Source organism: Limanda limanda, chromosome 10 (assembly GCF_963576545.1).
Source record: "Limanda limanda chromosome 10, fLimLim1.1, whole genome shotgun sequence".
NCBI lineage: Eukaryota > Metazoa > Chordata > Actinopteri > Pleuronectiformes > Pleuronectidae > Limanda > Limanda limanda.
The window spans coordinates 18,285,409-18,309,264 of NC_083645.1; the positions used below are offsets into that span (position 1 = coordinate 18,285,409).

The following is a 23,856-nucleotide window of genomic DNA, read 5'->3' on the forward strand; positions in this document are numbered from 1 at the left end:
CAGGGCTGACTGCTTCATTCAGACTCTTGCTGTTTTTCCTCTACCTCCTGTCCACCCCCCCCCCTGCGGACCGCTGTGATGGTCTGTGTTTGTTGGAGCAACACACCCACCTGGGTGCAGAAAACTGCAACCGAAGACTGAAGCAGGGGCTCAGCACTGGAGGGTGTTATCAGGAAGGTGGACTGGAGCTTCAGCCGAGAAGCAGGGTGTTGTAGCAGTGGACTAATCTCACCATCAGCTGGATGCTTCTCTCCTCGTACGATGCAACAGGATGTGTGACCCAAAAGGAGCCAATAGGTGCACAGGAAATGCCAGCTGATACAGACGGGGGGTTGGGTTGTCAGTTTGACACTTTGATCATGAAGAAAAAGACCATGGCAACCAGGACCACTTGAATGGACTGCTCGTCAGGTTTCGTCAACTCATGTGGATGACTTTTATGACCGTATCGCTCAACATTGATTGCCATGGCGACGGCGGCGTGGTATCATCGTGACATCAGCCGAGTGCACGCAGAGGACTTGCTGGCACGGGCAGGGAGGGATGGCAGCTACCTAGTGAGAGACAGCGAGTCTGTGCCAGGAGCCTACGCATTGTGCCTGCTGTGAGTACACACACGCACACACGCACACACACACACACACACACACACACACACACACACACACACACACACACACACACACACACACACACACACCTACAGCCAGGTTATGGTACCTATCACAACCAAACCTCATTGCCTATAGGAAGCACTTTAAACTATTATGATGTGTTTGATGGCACATTCTGTGAGAACCTCTGAGCGGGTTATTTATGTGATGCAGCTTTAATTGGTGATGCTGTGTGAATCTAAACCTTAAAAATTAACTCCCTACTCTCCAGATTTCATTTGTACAGAAATCTTTGGATGTTTCTTTATTTGTCTTATTTGATGAGTTCCACCTCCTTTAAATTATTGAATGATTCACTCATAATGGCTCGGATTAATACCTGTGGCCCTCGGTGAGAAGAAACAGGAAGCAGCTTTACTTTATGTGAAGCCATGCTTAATTACCTGATCTTGTGAAATTTTATATTTTGGCATAAAGGATTGGAAACTATTCATAAACTCCAACATTGCAGCAGAATGTCACCATCTGTAAATTGACTCAGCAGCTTCACTCACCCTGTCATATCCATCACTTTCATCACCATGTGCCAGCAGGCAGCAAAGGAGCTGCTCTACGGCCTCGCACACACACCCTCTCCAGACTGTCCCGTCTGAACACAGTCCATCTCAGCCAGTCAAACCCTGGCTCAGGTCTCCCTGTTTCCCCTCTTTACCCCACTTTCTTCCCTGGGGCCCCTGGAAGAGGGCGGGAGCTCCAGTGACCGCACTACGCCGACTGCTCATCAGCCCCAGCCAGATACATTCCTGAAAGCTGAGCCCGGTCGCTCGCAGTACTCCCTCTTTCCCTTCGTTCTTCTCTCAATATCTGATTCCCTCTTCTATTGACTTAAATTTCTCCATACTTTGGTTTTCAGTTCTTCCGTTGTCACCGGTTCCCTTTGGTTCATGTAACACACTAGCTGATCAAAAGCTGCCATTCATCTTTATGTGCTGCCTGAAAGAAATCCCCTTTATATTGAATGGTGGAGATGATCCAAGTGCCTCTAGTAATGTACAAGGAAAACAAGCCGCATCATTAGAGATCTGTTAAACAACTGGCGCCTTGTTAAAGAAGGTTATAGTGCTTTTAACTACTGTCAGACATCTGATCCTGATATAAACAATCGGTTTAAATATATTTTTCCTTTGAATTTTTGGTTTAGAAGTGTTTTGTAGTAATTTGCTATAATAACCAAACTTGTTCTGGTTTCCAAAGGTTCCAACGTCATGTTCACACCTATCGAATTCTCCCTGACGCCGACGGCCTCCTCGCAGTCCAGGTGAGTGATCATGTCCACATCCTGAATCCGCTGCCTGACAAGGGAGACCGGAGGAAAACCAAATCAAAAAGTTTCTGAAACCTTGGCTCAAACTGTAAGCGCACAGAGAGAAGCAGCGGCTCAGACGGAGCTGCAGGGATCAAACAATGGTTTGTTATTGCTGATGTAAGGAGAACAGGAACGTGTTTGTGTTTCTTCTCTGTGCAGGGTCTGTTACAACTGCAGTAGCCTTGTTGTTTGAATGGCATCTCTGCCATGTGGCTGCATGCTTGCAGCATGAGCTCAGCAGCACAGAGGAGAAATTGTTTTTATGTCTCAGAGATTCCTACTCAACCCACATACTAGGTCATTGAGCAATGGGTGCGCTTATTTGTTATATGTGCATGTATTAGGGTGTTTGTATTAGAAATAATGAGTCTGTTGGATGTTGCTGAGTCGAAGCCGGTGATGGTATGTGTCTGTTTTTTATACTATGAGAAGGAGGCCGTTTAGTCAACAAATTACCTAATTATTACACTATAGAAGCACACACACAGGCACAAAGTTCACAACCACAGACACACACACTCACAGCGGGTGAGAGAAAATAAGACTAAGAATAGAAAAAATTTCTGGCCCTGAATCACGTATCATATGTGGCCTTTTTTTAGCCATCTGCAAAAAACGTCCAATAATGAGTTTAATAACGATTGTCTGGCAGTTGTTTTTCAAGGCCTTGACTCGGAAAATCCTCTGCTTTCGAATGAAGACCTGAGACTGTTGCTATTTCAGTTGTTTTTTCCACTGCCATCAGTATAAACCTGCAGTTCGTATTTTCCCTCACTGGATCTGCTCCACGAACTCACAATGCATGCTTGCCTCCTTGTTTTTCCAGGCAGGCCACAGAGATATTTTGGGGGCCGTTTGGTTTCTCACCATCCTTCTTTTTAATTGCTTTTCAAGAGATGCCTGCGTTTGAAAGAATAATATCTATAGGTCCTGGTGAAACATCAGAAGCTTGACTTTTTGAGGTAAAACTTAAAAACTCTGAAAAAGGAGGACACAGGAAAAGAGTTTGCTCTGCATTGTGGTTTAATGTGCATGTGACTTCTCATGCTATACATGCCCAGCACCTGTGCACGATGTGTCTACTTAATTTTAACTTTTTGCTTGTACTGCTTTGAGTGCCACTGAAGTGTAGCGGTGCAGGTTTTGGTGGAAAGTTTGAGAGCCGTCTTGCTTCTGCTTGTGCCCTGAATTTGCGAGCGTATGCATGTGAAAACGTCCATGCCATGTTTTTATGGGGGGCTTTTGAGCCTGACTGGGAATGTTGGACCACAGTGAAACATGACGGCCAACTGCTGCTGTATTCAGGAAATTATGCCACGAATCCTGCCGGGTGCAGGGCGCTGATTTGAAAATCCTCCTGGGATTCCTTTTTATCACAGCAAGTCATCTGCATGGGACTTTTTCTGTCATGCAAAAAACAAAATACTTCTGCTTTATTCTACAAAGAAAGTGTCGGGGGAGGGAGGCCGTTATTTGATCAAAGCCCTTCCGTCAGAGTTTTCATCATCTCTATTTCATACAAAGGTTTTTTTGAAAGAATGTGATTTTGAAGGCAGTAGATTTGGAGTCAAGTTTTATTTGCCTTGGCACTGTCTGTTACATCTTGTTTGAACATGTGTAAACCTACAACTTTGCATTAGATGATACTTTTGCCTGTTTTTTTTATGAACTTGAATTTTTTTTAAAAGTAAAGTACCTTGTATTACTCGCAGTAAGTTTGCCAATACAAATTAACTTAAATCACTGAATTAGAAAATATATATCCATTTGTTTTGTGTATATGCAATTCATTTATAGCCGGACTGATATATCGGTTGGCCGACTGAAATCAGCCGATATGAGCCTTTCACAGACATATCGGTAAAGTTTGCTGAGGTGTGTCAATATGAAACTTTTATTTTTAAGAAAAGCTGCGCAATTATATTTACATTAAAATTAGGCTTGTGTTGTGGATTTCTATTTATTTGGTTGTATTTGTGCTTTCTTTTAATTCTTATTTATTAAAATAAAGTTTATGGTAAAACTATAAAATATCATGGCTCAGTTACATTTCTTTGTCATAAGGGTTTGATAATGACATCTTAAGAATCATTGCCAGTTTCTTTAAGCATACATTTGCCCATAATATCGTCTCATATCCAAAAAATCTATATCACTTAGGCTCCAATTTTTTATCCACAGAACATTTGTTTTCAGTTTCCATGATATTCTCTGTCGGTCTGTTAGCACACATACAGTATGATCATGTGAGTTTTACAGTATTTAATGTTTATTCACTGACTTGTGTTGCATGTCTCTCTCACAGACAACACAGGGGGTGCAGGTGAACTGTTTCCGGACCCTGGAGGACTTGGTGTTGGGATACCAGTATCCACACAAAGGCCTGGTCACGCCGCTGCTCTACCCTGTTCCCCGAGACATCGACACGGGGGATGAGAGTTCAGGTAGAACCACTAACTGTGATATCAGAAAAGTGCACAACATTTTAAATGCAAATACAAGTTAATGGTCTGTATTTTATTTGTTTCATGTATACACAGATGATGAAAAGCCGCCTTCGGTTTCTTCCTCAGTCAGCTCATCGCTTTCATCAGGGCCACCAACTAAACCAGGCCCCCCTACCCCATTCCTTGATAAATTACAGGAGCTGAACACATCCAGGTGTGATTCTATGTTTCTACAGCTTAAATCTAAAGCTCTTATCAATCACTAAATCCTTCTCTCAGTATAGTTTTTAGTGTAAAGCATCTGCTGCATGTGCAGTCTGTGTTCTGATTGATGCCTGCTTATTCTGAGTTACAATGTCAGTGTTACTGGTTTAGTGGCCACTTGTGGTGTCACAGGAATGTCAGTCATAAGCTAAGTTCACTTCTCTTCTTCAAATATGCACATTATGACAACTAAGCAAAGATAAACCAGAGGAGGCCTCTTGTAAAAGGCTGTTTGCTCTTATAGTGGCTTGTTTTGGCCTATTATAAAATGTTGATATAATAGAGTGACTGCTTTGGACTGATCCATTGTTCCCGGTCTTGGTCACAATTGTTTCGAAGAGCATTTTTCTTGCGGATCAAACTTAAACAGATGAAATGCCAAGAGAACAGAACTGGCTTGCACAGTTTATGAAATATTACAGCTATAAATCTGTCTGTGTTGTTTGTTTCTACAGTACTGCAGGTGACCTGATGGGTCTGCTCAATGACTACCTCTTCAGTGAGCTCCCTCTCGACATCGACAATGTGCAGAAAGGGGCAACAACTCTATGCCACCTCAAGCGTACTCTGGGTAACGCCTGCCAGGGCCTCAATAGGTCAGCATCATTGTATTTGTAATACTGGGGGTAAACCGAATGTGTGGATTGTAATATATAGATAGTACTGACAGGTGGTGGGGAGAAAGTGGTATTAGAGTCAGATTTATTTCAATATACATATATTGATATGTGATGACTAAACAGAAGTTGTGTTCTGCTCCACAGTGAGATTGACCTGACTCTCTCAAGTCTAGAAACCCTGGCGAAGGTGTTCGACCATCCGAGCTGCTCTCTGACACAAAACAAGGCACAGGTACATCACAGGCGTCACAGGAATTTCTTAAGTGGTGGCCCAGAACTGTGAAAGGTTATCAGTCATTATCCGTGTACATCACCTAGTCTGACCTGTCTTTGTCTCTTTGGAACAAGGGCCCAGAGATGGACATAGACACCTTGTTGTGTAAGATCTCAGCGTTGGTCAGCCTCCTTTCTTCACTGGAGAAAAAGGTTTGTTTAGTCTTGAAGTTAATCTTAGTCTTTGTGGTTTTTCCACATGGAAACAACAGATTTTCATCACCATTTGTTTTCAATCCTTCCATCATTTATGAATCCCCATTATTTTCAGCACAATGTTAAAATTTGCTATCTGGGATGACTGTTGAAGGATGAAGGTGTTTCCAATAACTCTGAATTTAAACACAGAAGGACAAACTTGTGATGAACAAATATAGTGAAATTCTAACGTTTACAATCCTCTGCCTGTGAAGGTGTTAAAAGCGCTACAAGACGCTGTGACCAATCACAATCTGGCAGTGCAGCCCGCTCCCCCCCCACCTGAGCCAGCTCCCACCAACAGAGCACCTGTAAAGAACCATGCCCGACAGATGCCAGTTCATTCCTTTCAGGTAAACCAGCGTGAAATAGCCTTTTTTTCTTAAAACCAACACAATTCTGTAAATTACCTGTTATTACGTTATTTAAAATATATATGTATTTTAAACTATATCAAAAAGTGAGGAAACTAATACATCTGACCTCTGACTATGTCCAACTATTTGTTTGTGTGACCAGGTGAAGATGGTGAGGTACGGCAGACAGACAGTCTCTGTTGATGTGGACACAGGAATGCTGCTTTTTGACAGAAAAGCCGGTTCATTCACTGTCGAAAAGGTCTCACATGACAGAAGTAAGAAAACATTTTCCTGTCCGTCTCCTATGACATTGACCTTTGCAAATATACAGTATCATTTTTTATTGGCATGTTTTTTTAATCATCAGTCCTCCAGATTGTCAAGTTCCAGAGCAGCCCAGCCAAGGTGTGCATGGTGGTGGACAGTCACCACAACACACCGAGGGAGATGACGTTTGAGAGCGCACGGGTACGGCGAGCAACAGGTTTTAATATTTACTGCCATTAACAGTTTCCTCTCCCATAATTTACTTAGTGACTGTCGCCTCTTTCAGAAACGCGACTCCTTCTGCCAGCTCCTCCAGATGATGAAAACCAGACACTCTCAGCTGAGTGAGCCTGACCTGGTCTCTGTGTTTGTTGGCACCTGGAACATGGGTAAATCACACATGCGGTGACAGTCACTTTTACACAGGACTTGTTTATGGGCTGAAGTTGAGGCTCAGGATTTTTATCGTGTTGTTTTTGTGTACACAGGTGGATCCCCTCCTCCTCGCAGCCTGCAGACGTGGGTGACCTGCTGTGGTCTGGGACACACCCCCGACGAGTCCACCGCCCTGCTCCCTCACGACATCTACGCCCTGGGGACCCAGGAAAACCCTCAGGGCGAGAGAGAGTGGCTTGAACATATCAAAGCAACCCTTCGCAGCTACACTCACATTGACTTCAAACAGGTCATTTTAAACTTCATTTTCTTTAAAGCTTTATCTGTGAATTCGTTTGTCTTAAACGGGGGTGCTATGTCAGTGAAGCTATAACAGGTCAGCAGAGAAAAGCAACATCAGCACCGACTTTCTTTTTGCTTCTATTTCTATCAGTTTATTGCTTCTAATGAAGTTAGCAGCCAACCGGCGAGTCTGGTCACTGAGGAAGTGGTGCAGAAAATGTGAAAAGGTTTTTTTTCCGACACATCATGCTGCACTTCGAAGGAAAATATTGCAACAGCTTCTCATTATATAGCTGGTGATTGCGTGTGATTGTGAATCTATCTGAAAATATAATCTCAGTGATGTATGAGTAATCAGATTTTTTAGGGGCTGGGCCAACATTGTAGAGCAAGGCAAGGCAATTTTATTTATGAAGCACCTTTCATACACAGAGTTAGATTCCAGGTGCTGTACAGGAATATTAAAATATGAAAGAAAAACAAGACAGAGACTAAATTTAAAGACAATATTTAAAATCTAAAAAAACACAGTTAAACAATTTTCAAGTAAAATCAACAATTAAAATGAGTAGAATAAAGAGTGATAAAATAGATAAATCTGTAAAATATCTACAAAAAAATAATACAAATAGATGCAACTGTTTAAAATAATAAAATGAAAATAGAATACTCTACCTACAATAATGGAATGACATTATAAAATAGTTAAGTTAAAGGCACTTGTGAAAAAATAAAATGTCCACCTGGTTTTAAAAAAAACACGTTAAGATCAATCTGAGCGCCTGATTCCATAAAATGAGTGAATCCAGGTGAGCAATGTGTAATTGTTTACACATTCGTTGGAAACTGTCCTTGTCCATTGTAATACGAGACAATGTCCTGCAGGTGGCAGTACAGTCCCTCTGGAATATGCGGCTGGCTGTGTTTGTGAAGCCGGAGCATGAAAGTCGCATCATCCATGTGAACACAGCCAGTGTGAAGACCGGCCTGGGGAACGCATTAGGTAGACCAGCCCCCGCAGATACACACAACACCAAACACAGCAAATACCAGTTACATGGCTGACAGCAAGAAAAAGGAAATACCAATGTTTGATCAACAAGAACAAAATAAAATGTTTTTACTATCATGGAGGTTTCAGGATGTGCATTTCCTTAATTTCAGGAAACAAGGGAGCTGTTGGGGTCTCGTTCCTCTTCAATGGAACATCTTTTGGCTTTGTTAACTGTCACCTGACTTCTGGAAGTGAGAAGGTCCTGAGGTACATTATCTGTTTATCTGTATGGATACTGTACGTCGTGTGTGTGTCTGTGTGTGTGTGCTCCTGTGTCATATCTCTGCTGCATGAAAATACATGTCTGTCTCACAACGTTCAGGAGGAACCAGAACTTCGTGGACGTCCTCCGGCTCCTTTCTCTAGGAGACAAGCAGCTTGGTGCTTTTGACATCAGCCTGCGCTTCTCTCATCTCTTCTGGTGCGGAGACCTCAACTACAGACTCGACTTAGACGTACAGGTCAGACCAACAACTATCTGATCTTTGTCATTCATTGCTCTTTTGTTAAATATAAATAATCAGAAATCCTGAAGTCAAACACCCCAGACTTTGTTGATTAAAGTATCTCTCTTGTCGGCACTGACTGCAGGACATCCTGAAACATGTGTCTAAGAGAGAGTTCGAGGAGCTGATGTGTGCGGACCAGCTCACCCGAGAGAGACACAAGAGGAAGGCCTTCCTCAATTTCAGTGAGTTTCAAGTTGAGCACTGACCTTTATATTATATTGAGAGCTACAAATACTACATGTATTGGAAAAAACGCTATTTCACAATTACAAAGAATCAGTATCCTGCATTCAATTTTCATCCGGTTTCACCTTTGCTCACCTCTCTTTGCTCTTCTGTTCTGTGTTCATCATGGTGAAGAGGAGGAAAAGATTGCGTTTCCACCGACCTATCGGTATGAGCGGGGCTCCAGAGACTGCTACCTGTGGCAAAAGTACAAGACTTCAGGGGTGAGTCACTTCATGTTACACCAACACACCTCAGAGAGGTCATCAGGGGGCAGGACAGAGGACAATGGCCACACGTCTCTGAAGAAATGCCACAATGTTTGGGCTGATACAGTAAAAGCAGAACTTCATCAAAGTTTGTATTCATACTAGAGACCTGACTCTTACAGTTAGTAGAGTCGATCTGTTGGTTGGATGATTCCTGTTGTATTCGGTTATGGTCTGACTCCTATTTTCTCGATGGATTCATGATAATAATAGTAATAATAAAACTTTATTTATATAGCTCTTTTAAAAAAAGAAGTTTACACAGTGCTTTGCAAACATAAAAAAAAAAATCACATTCTAAAAATGAGTCTTTAAACGAGATTTAAAAGAGGACAAGGAGGTAGCTTGTCTGATTCCCAGTGGAAGTTTATTACATAGTTGTGGAGACCTTACTGAAAACACTCTTCCGGCCTCAGTTTCACGTCTTACCCTTGGAACCACAAGCAACATGGGTTGCCTTGAAAATTTGCAAAGACGTTTAAGGGTCTGAGATAATTTATCTGAAACATCTCCAAGAACAGCTTCACAAAGCTGCTGACATGGCTGCTTGGTCTTGTTTGTATCAGATTCTTTATTAAGATGTAGTGACCCTACTCTTGTTCATACGTATTCCTATGATTCCATTTTTAGTTAAATGTAATTTCCTGGTCAGGGGCTGTTGTATTTTTAGCCTGTAGGTTTATTGTAGTGCACAAAGTGCCACTAAGAAGTAAATAACCCAGAAGCATTCCAAGCATCCAGTGGACTCACTTCTTAAGTTATTTTTAACCTCATCCCGTTTAAGTCGTGTGTCGGGATAGGTGACTTTGACAGCTGCAGCTGAGATCACTAAGAATAGGCGGCTAAGAATTATCCCAGTCTTTAAAAAAGGAATGTCTGGCATAACAGGAATTAAGGAGCCCTTCGCTACATAAACTACACATGTCTGGAATTTTAATTTGTAAACAGACGTACAAAGTATTTAACCTAAATGTGTTTCTGTAGGTGCGGGTCAACGTGCCGTCCTGGTGCGACAGGATTCTGGTGAAGTCCTATCCAGAGACACACATCATCTGCACGGCATATGGTAAGACCTGGTGATTGCTAAGAAGCTGTGAGTTGAATAGTAAACAATCAAATGAGGAATAAGAAAATGCTGAAGATCAGCCGACTAAGTGTTATACTACAGAGACAAGAGATGATGCAGCATTAAATAACTGTGGTATGTTTCCTCTCTTGAACTCTACAACGAGAGAAACCCACAATATGAGTCGGCTAACGGCCAGAAACGACTTCCTGGTCTGTGGTCCGTCAAGAAACTTCCTCTCATTCTGCTTGTTGTTGTCTGTTTTTGACTGACGACAGCAAACTTTGTCTGCCCTTGTGAAATATCACACACTTAGAGTATTGTTGCATAACTTCAGCCACAGTAAATATAAGGTATGTTGTGTTATTGTGATTATTATTGATCTAATAGTGTGTATTTGTCTGTCCCCAGGTTGCACAGATGACATCTTCTCAAGCGATCACTCACCTGTTTTCGCCACGTTCCAAGTGGGAGTGACGTCACGGTTCAGCTTCAAAACAGGTGCTGTCACTGTTGTGGTCGTTTCAGACACCAACAGGTGGAACGTGACCTGTCGCCTTCATGGAGTGAACTGTGTTGTTGACGACTTTGTGTTGCACAGATCCCAACCCTGGCACGGAGAGGGCCTGGATAGAGCTGGAGGGCGTGGAGGCCATCGTGAAGACTGCAAGCAAAGCAAAGTTCTTCATTGAGTTTCATTCAACTTGCCTTGAAGGTATGATGTCACATCAAAAACACACTGTTATGAAGCATTATGCAACAGATGCTCAATCACACTTTTCTCTGCAGAGACGAGACGCTCCAGTGAGAACGACTCCCAGAGCTGCGATGTTCCTGGGTTTCTGAAACTCGGCTGGTCCTTCAAACAACTGCCGAAGGTCAGAGGCTTGGCCCGTTTTTTTGGAAATACCTGAAAATACTTTTTGTTTTTAAAGTCAGAACATCTAACTTGTGATTTGTACATGTCTGTCATAGCTTCTCCCAGTCCTGTCTGACATGGAGTATCTTCAGGACCAGCACCTGCTGCTGTCTGTCAAGTCATGTGACGGGTTTGAGTCATACGGTTGGTCACAGAGCAAATTCATTACCTCTGCCAGGGAGAATATGTTTGTGTCTGTATGTGATTGTTTGTTCGTTAGTTGGCAGGATAACACAAAAACTACTAAACTGATTTCCATGACATTAACTGGAGGGGTGGGGCATGACCCAAGGGATTTGAACCCATAACATTTTGTTTTTGATCTGGAACAGGGGCGGTACCAGGGACTTTTTATTTTTATATAATACTAGACATTGCAAAATATGGTGTTTTTCCACATTTTCATTGATTTATGAGAAAAATTATTCACAGATCTTCATGCAACAAAAAAAACCCGCATGTTCAAAGCACTGTTTTTATGAGTGTGTGAAATTTGCTGCAGATCCAAATAAACACCTTGTGAGTTTAAATGTGGTTTCATGAGGAACCTGTTTGGCCTTGAGGAAGGTATGCGCTCCACTGAGTGACAATCTAGTTCCCTTTATTTTTTTCAAACCCTTATCTCATGGGCCATCTACTAATCAGGGTAGTTTGATTATATTTTCATAAGATTTGCAGATTTCAGCTGGAGTTTCAGCCCAAACATTTTAGAATTATCTCTTTGGAAAGGATACATCTTTAGATACACACATACGGTATTTTCACGTTCACAGTTAAGTGTATAGACTGCTGTATTTTGATAGTATGTTCTTTTAAGAACACCAAATCAAACTCAGTTGACCTCCAGCTGCAGTCAGTGTGTCTAAACCTCAACAAAATCACGTCTGAGTCCAATGAAATCCTCCTGAAACTGAAAGAAGGGATTGCACTCAACATTCTGTTGTATCTCAAGGTGAAATGTCTTATTGATCGAATCAATAACCGTTTAAAAATCTCTTTCTGCAGGTGAATGCTGTGTAGCTCTGCGCTCACTCACACGCGCATCAGAGCAGTTTGAGACGTTCCTGAGCCACCGAGGTGAAGAGATCGGCTCCATAAGAGGACGCGTCCGGGTCCATGTGCCCAAGGACAGACGGGCAACGCGGGAGAGGATCTATGGTGGGTCAGCCGGAACTGGTACTACTCCTAATCTCTGCCTTGCTTGCACTATCACTTCCCGCTAAACTTTCATCTCCACTGTCACTGCATCCTTTGACTCTCCTGCGAGTCTCACACGGCTTCCTCTATTTGGTTCCTCAATGATCCCTGGCTTGGCTTTACACTTGCTGGTATCTATCGACCGCTTCCTCTTTTGGCTCCTGATTGACTGACCCTGACCAGATGCATCCTGAGACACTGAAACATGACAGATGAACATTGTGTCACCAGGTCAGGCGCCACGAAAACACACACAAACATACGTTGCGCTGTTTGACTGCAAACTGACATCCTACCCGCACACCACAGACTTTGAAGAAGTGTTTCACCAAATGTATTTTCTAATGTGCTGTGGTTTGACTTTTTCCAGAGTGGTTCTGTTTTGAGAAAGATGATAAACGGCCTCTGAGGACACACATGTCTCCGGCATCGACACAGGTCCAGATAAATAGGTGAGGCCCTCTTAATGATTCCGAGCATCATTGTGAAGCAGCACAAATCCTTAACTTCTAGAGAAAAGAGTCTCTAGAGGTTTCTCCCAACTCACAGCAACATCTCTCCAAACCACAAGAGCTTGTTCCTTTGGAGATTTAAAGTAGTTTTTAGGGTTTGACCCCATTTGACCTGCTTCTAGATTCACTTTCACTGCATACTTACATTTCAAGAGGAATAAAATACTCAGATAATCAGAAATAATTCATACTATCTGCTATTAGTTCTTGACATGAAACAATAAGAGCCGATATAACAAAAATCAAAACCGAGACACTTTTAAACTAATGTGTGTTATCTTCTCATGAGAGTACCTGCACCCACATGCTCATATTATTGCAAACCTTAGTTTTTTTAATGCCACTTTTCCCAGTGAGATTGAGAAAACACATTTTAAAGAGACAGTTTTATGCAGTTGATAAAATTCAAGACTTTCTCTATATCCATCCCAGGTCCTCTCCAGTTCCTCCTAAACTCACTCCGAGCAGCTACACCAACCCGGCCTACTTCATCTTTGAAGGCGTGTCGGTGGCACGCCGTGTGGAGGAGGCCCTCCCCCAGCAGAGAGACCCTCAGGTCATCTGGTCTGGTAACGAGGCCTTGCAGCTCCCTAAGATCTCAGGACGCCAGGGCTTTGAGAGACGACCCTGCCGCAGGTCCGACTTTACAGAGATCGAAATCCCCGCCACCCTGCCCCAGTGCTCGCCAACCAACGACCTTCAAACGCCCCAAACCAACTCCTCCTATCAGCTGTTCCCCGCCAAAGACCCGTCTCCCATTTCTCCACCCTCCAGCAACGCCATCCCACAGTTCCAGGAACAGACTTCACAACCCAGAGACAAATATCAATGTAAAAGTATCGTCCAGGACTCCATACTGCCCGTGAAGAACCTGAGGAACTTGTATATGAATCACTCAGCGATCATTAGGGAAAATAACAGAAGGGATCAACATCAGCTGCTCCCAGAGAGGACCAACCCAATCCGGGCGGCCAAGCTGCCGTCCGCTTTCCCTTTCACCCCCCCTCCCTTAGGACCCTGTCAGGCCTCTGCTCCCTGGACAGTGGATCCTCAGCCACCCGGGCCTACAGGGGATCACTCCCTCACTGCTTTGCAAATTGCCAAGTCCCTCAGTGAAGTCGACTTCTTCCCCTCAGAGCAGAGAGGCCCGACCATGACCAACCAGAGGCAATGTTACAGAAACGGCCCCTCGATGCAGGGAGACCGGGCCCACAGCTGGGAGAAAGAGGTACACCACCATTCACAAAAACAGTTTTTAAAAAAACTTTACTCCTGGTTCTCTGTAATAATCGTTTCTGATTCATCTCCAAGCAGGTGTCTGTGCTCCAAGGGGCACCAGAGACCGTGCGGGAGCTTCTCAGCACTCTGGGTCTTCAGAAATACACCCTGGGACTCAGTCTCAATGGCTGGGATGATCTGGATTACTTCAGGTGAAATGATTTTGGATTACATGTTCCACAAGCTCTACATAGTGTGATACTAATGCCAACACCAGCGAAGCCAGTATCCTTAAACGAGCTCATCTTTTAGCGTTAAATACATTTTCTAACTGAGAACCAAGATGAAAACTGATTTAAAAAAGCAAACACAAGATGAACCTTTGGGAAAAACAACATAATTGTATTAAAACAGTTTCAAGTTTCAGTCACTTCAGTACAACCAGGGAAGGAACTGAAACTTACTGCCCTCAAACGTAGTAGTTGCTTCTAGGTAATTTACGGAGAATTTACTTGGATGTAAGCTTTGCTATTTTCTGTGTTAAATGAAACCCCTGACTCATTTCTTGTTTTATTCTTCAGTTTGTGTACATATTTAAAACCAGAATAAAAACTATAGGACACATGACAAGAGTAAAATGCACCCGAGACAGATTCAAACATCAGTGGAAGGCCTGATCCAATTAGTTGTGTTCATGTGACAGTCATGCTCATGTGGGTGTGATGACTTCAATTAAAGACAGTCAGGTTTGCAGTTACAACTTCAGTGAGATGTAAATTGATTAAATAAAAGAAATAGATAAATAAATCAAATCCATCCTGATCCCTCCAACACTACCTCCTGTTCCTTTACTGTATAAATAATAAGGGGCAAAATCCATCGTCCTTTTAAATTTGCAGCCGCCCGACTTGGACGGATCAAGTCAGTAACTTCCCCCTTTTCTTCCCCCTGACAGTGTTTCTGTGTTGAGCTGCCGAGGGGAAGCAACACAAAGAGGCAATTTCATACGAACCGACCGTAGCCTTTTGAGATACCCTCTTGATCTGATTAACTCAGGCTGTTGAAGCCTCATATTCACTCCAGATAGGCTGAGTAATTCGTTCTGTAGTGTGGAGTGAGGGCTGGATTTGTAACCCCCATCGTTCAGATAGGACAAGCGAAGAGAGGGAATCCGTACAGCCAACAAAAACTGTTCCTTTTAAACACTTCTCTTGTGCCTATTGATTTTAAAATGAGAACACACTGCACATTAACTAATCCAGTATTTCCCCTTGTGTTATATATTGTGTGTATTGTACATCTACAGGATAACAAGACGCTGACATTATCGACATTGACAACATTTCATCAAGCTAATGTTGCAAATGTTTTAAAATAAAAATGTTTTCTCTGCCATTTCAACACAGCGGCATCACTGAGGAGGACCTACGAGCCGCAGGAGTGACGAACCCTTCACACCGACGCAGGATCCTGGAGAACCTTCCCAAGAACTGGAACTGATGCGATGGTGCGAAGCCTCCATGTCTGCTCACTTACTCCAACTGGAAGAACTGATGGAGCTGAGATATGAAGAAAGGACAGACTGATGGGACACAGTCACAACAGCTGGACTTTACCTCAGTCCATCTTCCTGTTCTCTTCACTGGGGAACGTAACGCAGGATGTTCTGCGTTCTCAATCCTATCGTCTTAGTTGAACTCCTGCACTGAAATGAAAATTTGAAAAGGAAAAATGGGACTTTAAAAGAAAAATATTGTTTTGTCACTCAATTTGTTAAGATTTAAACAAATTCTGCAAATTTCACTTTTACTGAAAACAAAGACTCCATCTATTTACCCTCCGTCAACGTTACACTTTTACATGGACCACATCAGCAGTTCAGTTGCACGAAAGCTGTGTCCGGTCTATTGTGGAGTTTTGAGTGATGCTGTGTGCCGGGAAGCGACCTGGCCGAGATAAGAGTGAGTGATCGAAGGCGAGTGACGCTCTCTGCAGTGAGTGAGCGTCTGAGAGGCAGAGCTCAGTCGCTGCAGGACAGAAGGTCAGTCGAGCTGCACGTGGGTAAAGTTTTCTGCCAAAAAACCTGAAACACTTAAACTAAATGTAACAAAACTGAAGCCAGGTTTTAAGAGGTTTCTGCCAGAAAAGCAATTTCCTCCTATCAGCAGTCTGCAACAACACATATTCAACTCACTCTCTATTTTAGTAAAGTCGATGTATGACAAACATAATTTAAAATAGCCCCAATGTTGAGTTTTTCAATGATGGAAACTGTATTTTTTTCGTGTTTGACTAATTATATGAAAATCCGTAATAAGAAAACACAAAATACTATTTTTGGGGGACAAAATTAAATGGGACCCTGTGACAATAATCTAAAAAAAGCCATGTTTTTTATTTCCAAATCTTCATTTCAGAGGAGGAAAAGGATGAGACGAAGGAACACGGGTTGTAACTCCTTGCACATTCTGCTTTATTCAACTGTCCATCCTGACTGAAAGTCAGAGGTGGGTGGATGTGATTGGAAAGCCTTGATATGTTTCTCTAGTTACTGACTTATACACAAAATGTTTATCATGGCAGCAAGGACTCATCAATTTTGTTTTTAATGATTTTTAACTGACTAAACAAATGTAATGCCTCAGTTTCCAGTGTTCACACGAGTCTAGTGTTTCCTGTTTACCTTCATCCCTTCGACTGTGTGCTTTCTAAATATTCTGCTATTATTGAGCCTGGACCCGAGCTTGTAAAAAGCCTTCTATCAAACCTGCGGAGCATCAAATCTGTAGCTGTACCTACTGGAACATTGTCTGTAAAGATCGTGTAGGACCAGTTGTATTTCATATTGTTTACTGTCTCATATTGTTGCTATCATGTCACTTAATCAGCACCTACGCCCACTCTGCATGTTTTATGCAGCCTTTTTTAAGTAAAGTGCATAAAGCAACTCTCGACCGTTTCCAAGAAAACTCAAGTCCTCTTCATGTCTTCTTCACTTCACATCTTTGCACCAACGCATGTTGTTAAACATTGGCTCTCACCGACCTGGAAACCTGACTGATTATCAGCAAACTCTCCCCTTAGAGAAGAGTTTCTAAATCCAGACAAACAGCAAAGGTTTCACAATGACATTTTATAAGAAAAAGATCTGTCATTCATTAACTGCTGATCTTTGCTTCAGATGGTGTTTATAACCGTACTCAGACACATTTGCTGAGTTAGTATAAAACCATAAATCTGTTCATGGCAAATGTCAGATGATATTTCTCGTTAAAGTGGAAGTCAAGCAAAAAGGAAACTAAGTGTCACAAGTGTTTATTTTAAGGTTAAGTCAGTGTCTGATTTCTCTTTTACACTTTTTACACGATTCATATCTGACATTTTATTTTTGTTACTGTGGAGTTCTGAGGTTTTCTTGAGGCCAGTGGCTGGAGGCGTTATGTTTTGGGGTTGTCTGTGTGTACATTGGTACGTCCACTGCTCCGTCTCTCCTATTCTTGAAGACATCAAATTTTAACTGAGTGGAAGATGTTGGTCAAAGGTCAAAGGTCACTGTGGCCTCACAAAACCTTTTTTTAAATAGAGAATATCTCTGTAGTGTGGATGACTGACCAAATCCCAAAGCTTTTCCACCGTTCAAGGATGGGTGTGTCTATAGAATTACAGGAGTGTGCGATGCCTGTAATAACCGGCAAGTCCGTCAACAAAGGTGTATTTATCAGATCACTGAAATAACAGATCAGGGCAGAAAGAGACGAGACAGCTTTTGAATATGTTCCTAAAATAACACCACTCGCTGTGTCTGTGTTTTTTCGCCTGTTGCTCTGAGTTAAGGTAGTTACTTATTAGGACGTGACCAAACACATCCCTCTCTGCTGAGAGCAGGTATGTGTCACTGACCTCGAAATGCTATCACAGCCGCAGTGATGTCAGCACCATGAGAGCATTCTGGGAAAGTTTGGCCACATCCAGATCGAAGGGATACATAGGTTTAAATATGTATTTTTGTATAAAAAAACACTTTAAATTGATTGACATACAGCAGAGGGTCACTGATTATGCAACAACTTTGTTGAGCAGATGAGTGTAAAGTTATTTCCTTGAAAAATGAGCAGACAAAGTTCGCAGGTATAGGTCAAAGCTCAGGACAAAATAAGCAAAGGTTTGATATTTGAGAAATATACTTGTGTTCACTTTCTAGACAAGAGTTTGATAGCCTGATTCCTAAACCCTATAATACAGCAACATTTCGTTTTTACATATCTATTTGTGCTAAGCTTAACTAACTGGGCACAGGCAGCAGCTTCATATGTATTGTACAGAAGAGGGAATTCATCTCATCTTAGCTTGGAAGCGTTTACGCATATTTGTGACCAGCTTTTCCTGTAACAACTAGAATGGCACTCAGCAACATTCCCTTTAAATACAAATGAGCTGCATTAAATTCCACACACTCTTAGATATCAGTTTCCTAAATATGCCTGATCCTTTTCCACTTATTGTTCCCTCGGAAAAAGTTAAAAAACACCCTATCTCGTAATGTTAACCAGAGTAAGGGGGGAAATCGCCAATTCCAGATCCACGCCAGAATTAGTGTTTTTTTGGATAATCCTGCTGACAACAAACAAACAAGTACAGAGGGCTGAGACATAACATCCTTGGCAGAGGTATCAGACTGTTTGTGTGTGTGTGGTTACGTGTACGGTGGCCATGAAGGTTAATGCATATTCCATCTGTGGTGCCGTAAAATCCCTCCGCCTCGAGCCGCCCTCTGAGTGGGTTTCTGATGGGGAACATGCTTTACCAGTAGCCCACTCACATTCCAGACATGTTAACCACAGTATGGATGAATAGTTTCTATACTCTGTTATTTGCCAGACTTCTTTGGAAAGGATTTTCATAACATGGCCTCAACTCGTGACTCTTGACGAAACTATTTTAAACTGAGAAACAACTTCTGAGGAAATGACACACACCCACTCGCACACACACACACACACACACTCAAATGTGTGTTTAATGTCGTTGGTTTATTGGAGTGGATATAACCCCTGTTTGCATCTAAGGGTCAATCCCACTGTGGTTCTCTTGGTAACCTATTAAGTGAAAGTCCTCATGACGCCTATACTTTTATTGTGCGTCTGCAGACAACAGCACTATAACCCTGTCATGTGAATCTTGAAGTAAAGCCTGACACACACATAACACATCCTGAGGGAAAGAGAGTCAGTCTCAGCTCAGGTGAGCAGCTGCTGTGTTTTATACAGGGCCGAACGTCCAGCTGGGCAAACATTAACTTATACAGTAGAAGTATTGATTTACATTAGACCTATGTGTTGTCATGGGAATGTTTTTTTTATATCTGAGATGCAGGAATAATATCTCCAATGGTGGAGGAAGAATATCAAGATGTTTTAACGTAAAATTCAGATTGAAATATATCAAATCTAAAGCCCGGCATTCAAAAATCAATATTTACTTTCAGCAGCAAGTTCAAATAGTCACATTTAGCTTGTGTTTAAGTGCGTGTGCCTTAACACAACATAAGCAGGCAGATAATGTTGTGGTTGCAGAGCTGGGTGTGATAACTGTTGCCTCATTAATCCTGGTATTGCAGCAATATAAGGAGCAGCATATACAAGTCAATAAGCAGATATCAGGGAGGAGGATTTCTGTGAAAGGAAAACAGTGACTCAAATATGATAATCTCCAACACTCCCTCATAGAGCTGCAGAAGAATTGAAAGTACCTCACTGTGGGGACTTTCTCAGGGCGGCTCTTCTGTCCACTCGGCTCTGTCACTTCCCATTTCATCCACGGACTGGTGCGTAAACTCCTCTCCATGTCTCCAGGTCTCCTGCGCACGGTGGCCACTGTGTGCAGCGCAGCCATGGACTCCACTTCCACACACACACCGCGTTCCTGATGGTTTAACGTGTCCCGGCTGGACGAGCAGAGCCAGGGGGAAAGACGAAGGAGCGAGAGGAACCACTACTCGGATCTGCGCTGGAAAGAGAACCCGCCGGAATAAGACGATTTCCTTCTGTGGCACCGGAATTAAAACCTTTCTTTTTGAAGTATCCTGTCGGGGTGAGTAGCAGAAGTTGGTAACTTGGTTCTTAAAGTAACAGGCAGAGAAATACTGAGGGATAATAATCGCCTGTGTGGTTCGTGGGGGTGTGGACGCAGATGTGGAGAAGTTTGGAAAAGCGAACAGATGTGGATTAACAGTGAATCCTCTTCTAAACACGTTAAACCTTTAAGACCAACTGTGGTGGAAACTAACAGGTGCAAATACTGAAGAACTATTTTGGTTTACTACCATAGACTATTTATAATTGTATGTCTCTTTATAACTGTTAAAGAACTGCGTGAAATTCGTTTTAGAGCTATATTTAAATAGACGTATAGAGCAGTGGCGTATCTATGGTTTTTCTTGATCAGGGGCCGTAAAGGGGGCCATAATAGTAAAGTAAAGAGTAAATGTCCAAACATCGGTGCACAATTCGTGATTCAGTAACATGCACATTTATCTGATCCCTTGTTTACCGTTACTCTAAAGTCTAAATTCCTAACAAACATATTTATTGTAGTTTATGTTAGCACAGCCACTTTTACACCAGTCAAAACCCCCACTATCACCTGGCGTCTGTCTGCAATGGAAATGGATGCAATTGGCATTTACATCCAGTTTAAAATAACTCTGCATTAGACACAGGACTGAATTGGCTGCGGCTCCGACTTAAACTTGACACCTGGCAGGACGAGCTTATTCTGCAGGACAGCGAGTTGAGAGAGCCTCAGTCTTCTCAACGCTTGTGATGTTGAACATGAAGCACAGAAGCGTAAAATAACACAAAGATTAATTTAGCAGGTTTAGCAGGTTTAGCGGCGTGTGTCCATAAATCTGAGAGCTCTGTGGCTGCAGATAATTTGTTGTACTGTTCATCAACTTGATCAACTGAAGTCTATTTTCTGTCTTCTATCTCTACAGGTTGGGAGTCTCCTGGCTCCACTGAGAGGTCACGACATGGACGCACTCAACCAGTCGACCACGTTCACCTCAGTCTTCAACTCCAGCTGCCGCTTCGACGAGGAGTTTAAGTACATCCTGCTGCCTGTGTCCTACAGCCTGGTGTTCGTGGTCGGCTTTGTGCTCAACGCTGCCGCCTTGTGGATGTTCCTGCAGATGCGTCCGTGGAACCCCAGCACGGTGTTCATGTTCCACCTCGCCCTGTCCGACTTCCTGTACGTCCTCTCCCTGCCCACCCTCATCTACTACTACGCCAACCGCAGCCACTGGCCCTTCGGCTTGGCCGCCTGCAAAATAGTGCGCTTCCTCTTCTACGTCAACCTCTACAGCAGCATCCTCTTCCTCACGTGCATCAGCGTGCACCGCTACCTGGGCATCTGCCACCCCATCAAGGCCATGACGCTGGTGAAGTCCCGTCACGTCCACCTGGTGTGCGGGATGGTGTGGTGCGTGGTGAGTGTGTGCCTGGTGCCCAACCTCATTTTCGTCACCACGTCCAGGAGGGACAACGACACCCTGTGCCATGACACCACCAGCCAGCAGGCTTTCAACGAGTATGTGGACTACAGCTCTGTGGTCATGGTGCTCCTGTTTTGCGTCCCGTTCATGGTCATCGTGGTGTGTTACTTCCTGATGGGGCGGACCCTGTGCCGGCCCAGGCGTGGAGTGTCTGGCGGCCAGAAAGGCAACGCCTCGCATCAGAAATCCATCAAGCTCATCATCGTGGTGCTGGTGGTGTTCGCTGTGAGCTTCGTCCCGTTTCACATCACGCGGACCCTCTACTACACCGCCCGCGTGTTGAATCTGGACTGCAGATTCCTCAACATCGTCAACTTCACTTACAAGATCACCCGGCCGCTGGCCAGTGTCAACAGCTGCATTGACCCCATCCTGTATTTCCTGGCTGGGGATCACTACCGCTCCAAAATGATGTCCGTACTGACAGGAAAAAGACGGACGATGAGCAGCCAGACACCCGAACAGGCACAGACGCAGCTAAACCGCGGCCTTGCTCTGGCCTATTGTAACTCAGCCCATAAAGCTACAGGAGAGGGGCAGAGATGTTGATACATCTTCATTCATGAGCACCTGAGAGGTCTGGGACTAGTTTGCAGGAAAATGTACTTACAGTTTCTCTCCTGTATATTTCAGTATTTGTGGTTAACGTGCATCAAGATCACATTTCCCCTCCATTCACTTTCTGTTATGCTTTTAAAATTAAGTTTAAAAGGAAGAGTAAACTAAACTCAGTTTGCAACAGACAGTATTCTCACTGTCCAGTGTCCCTCTCTATGGGAAATGGTGCCGATGCTGAAAAGAACTGGAGGAATAGTAAATGAACAGTTTTCAGACATTCTTTGGGAGAATGTGCACAGAATCGGGTCCGGACTTTCTCTGGAGTTTGACTTTTAAACATGAACCTCGCAACAGGAGACTCTCCGCTCAGATGTGTTTACAACATATCATCTCTGCAGCTTTCAGGTGAGGGCTGGTGCAGCAGGCAGAATTATGTCTAGGTGTAAGGCACCATTTTTTCTTACAGAGATATTTGTATTGTTTTCTCAACATGCTCACTCCCTAGCTGTGAACCTAAGGAGGATCACCTGCTGTGTTCTGACATTGGAACATTCTCTGGAGAAAATACAGCCCATCTGGACAATGTCCTGAGATTCAGTGCTTCTCTGAAAGCAGCGTGAGACATGTGCTTTTCATTAAATCAGATGTTTCGACAAGACGCCAGGACAAAGTTTTGATTGGACACACACTGATCACTTGATATCTTAATATTAAAGTCAAGGTTAAGTGTGATAAAAACTTTACAGAGGCTGGTTCTCGTCTCAGAAATTGAGAAAGTTATGATGAGACGATCCTTCCTGTTTTTATCAGCCGTGTCTGTGTGTTACTCAGAAACTGCAGCTCGAGCCATGTGGCTCCTCTTCCAGCTGTTTTTGTCCTTCAGCGTTCACAGCTGCTGCCTCTGCTCAACCATGAAGAAAATAAGCAGTGGGACTGACCTGGATAAGACATAGCTTTTTTATTTTTTTCTATTTTGAAACCACCCACGCCTCATTAGAGGGATAAGGGATTTTCCTTTCTCCCCCTTTCACCTTTGGGATTGATTCGTGGAATTTAAAGGCCTTTTTCTGATATCCGAACTCTAAACTGCTACTTGATAGTTTTGCAGCATTGACAGTGATTCACACAAGTTACTGTGGTTGTTGTCACATATCATGAACTGATAATAGAGTGAAACTGTCTGTGAGATCATGGAAGTCTCATTATCATCCTCAATAAAAGAGAAATGGATTTGTATGAATTACTGTGAAACAAAATGCATCATTTCTCTAAACTGTTCATCTGTCGAGTGTCCACCTGCTGACACATAATCCTCAGGACAAACCAGCCTTCAGAGTCCTGGCACAGACCTATCTTGTTCTGGATCAGGGTGTTGCCTAGATAAATACTGCAACCATGAGGAAACTGTTTAACCTGAACCAGTTAAGGAGGAGGAACTTGTTCGGACTTTCATTTTCCCGGACTTTACTGTAAAGTTAAAATATCGATAGTATTTTCACATTGTGTGAACCCCTCTCTAATCTGTGCTCTGTATCGGCTTGTTCATTGCAGTGCTTCACCTCTGAATAGTTCCCTGTCTATTTATTTCCAGGAGAACTTCCTCCTCCACTGTCAATCATCCTCTTTCTCTTCATATTCCACCAACTCACATCGTGGGAAACAAACAGAAGTGACCTGACACCAATCAGCTC

The 23,856-nt window shown here is 43.1% G+C and overlaps 2 protein-coding genes and 1 long non-coding RNA gene across 4 annotated transcripts; 2 read left to right on the top strand and 1 right to left on the bottom strand.

Moving 5' to 3' along the window:
* Window positions 1-328: 328 nt before the first annotated feature.
* On the top strand, window positions 329-17,024 carry inppl1b (inositol polyphosphate phosphatase-like 1b). Its single transcript, XM_061080274.1, has 27 exons — window positions 329-604; window positions 1,869-1,932; window positions 4,286-4,424; window positions 4,521-4,641; window positions 5,147-5,287; window positions 5,456-5,543; window positions 5,660-5,737; window positions 5,998-6,135; window positions 6,302-6,416; window positions 6,509-6,609; window positions 6,695-6,797; window positions 6,897-7,093; window positions 7,972-8,089; window positions 8,251-8,347; window positions 8,463-8,601; window positions 8,732-8,831; window positions 9,010-9,098; window positions 10,128-10,209; window positions 10,621-10,710; window positions 10,811-10,924; window positions 10,999-11,087; window positions 11,185-11,272; window positions 12,134-12,286; window positions 12,696-12,777; window positions 13,270-14,065; window positions 14,152-14,267; window positions 15,462-17,024. Exons 1-27 carry the CDS (start codon window positions 468-470, stop codon window positions 15,553-15,555), a joined length of 3,669 nt encoding a protein of 1,222 aa, XP_060936257.1. The 5' UTR covers window positions 329-467; the 3' UTR covers window positions 15,556-17,024.
* On the bottom strand, window positions 7,727-20,139 carry LOC133012296 (uncharacterized). 2 transcript variants are annotated; one of them, XR_009680800.1, is made up of 4 exons: window positions 19,805-20,139; window positions 15,672-15,760; window positions 10,657-10,873; window positions 7,727-9,071 (listed from the first exon to the last, which is right to left on the bottom strand). It is a non-coding gene; the product is annotated as an uncharacterized LOC133012296 (long non-coding RNA). The 2 variants fall into 2 exon arrangements; XR_009680801.1 differs by having other exon boundaries at window positions 15,485-15,760.
* Window positions 19,947-23,644, top strand: p2ry4 (pyrimidinergic receptor P2Y4). The gene is made up of 2 exons (XM_061080271.1): window positions 19,947-20,145; window positions 21,050-23,644. The coding sequence occupies exon 2, from the start codon at window positions 21,086-21,088 to the stop codon at window positions 22,154-22,156; it is 1,071 nt and encodes a 356-aa protein (XP_060936254.1). The 5' UTR covers window positions 19,947-20,145; window positions 21,050-21,085; the 3' UTR covers window positions 22,157-23,644.
* The last annotated feature ends 212 nt before the right edge of the window (window positions 23,645-23,856 follow it).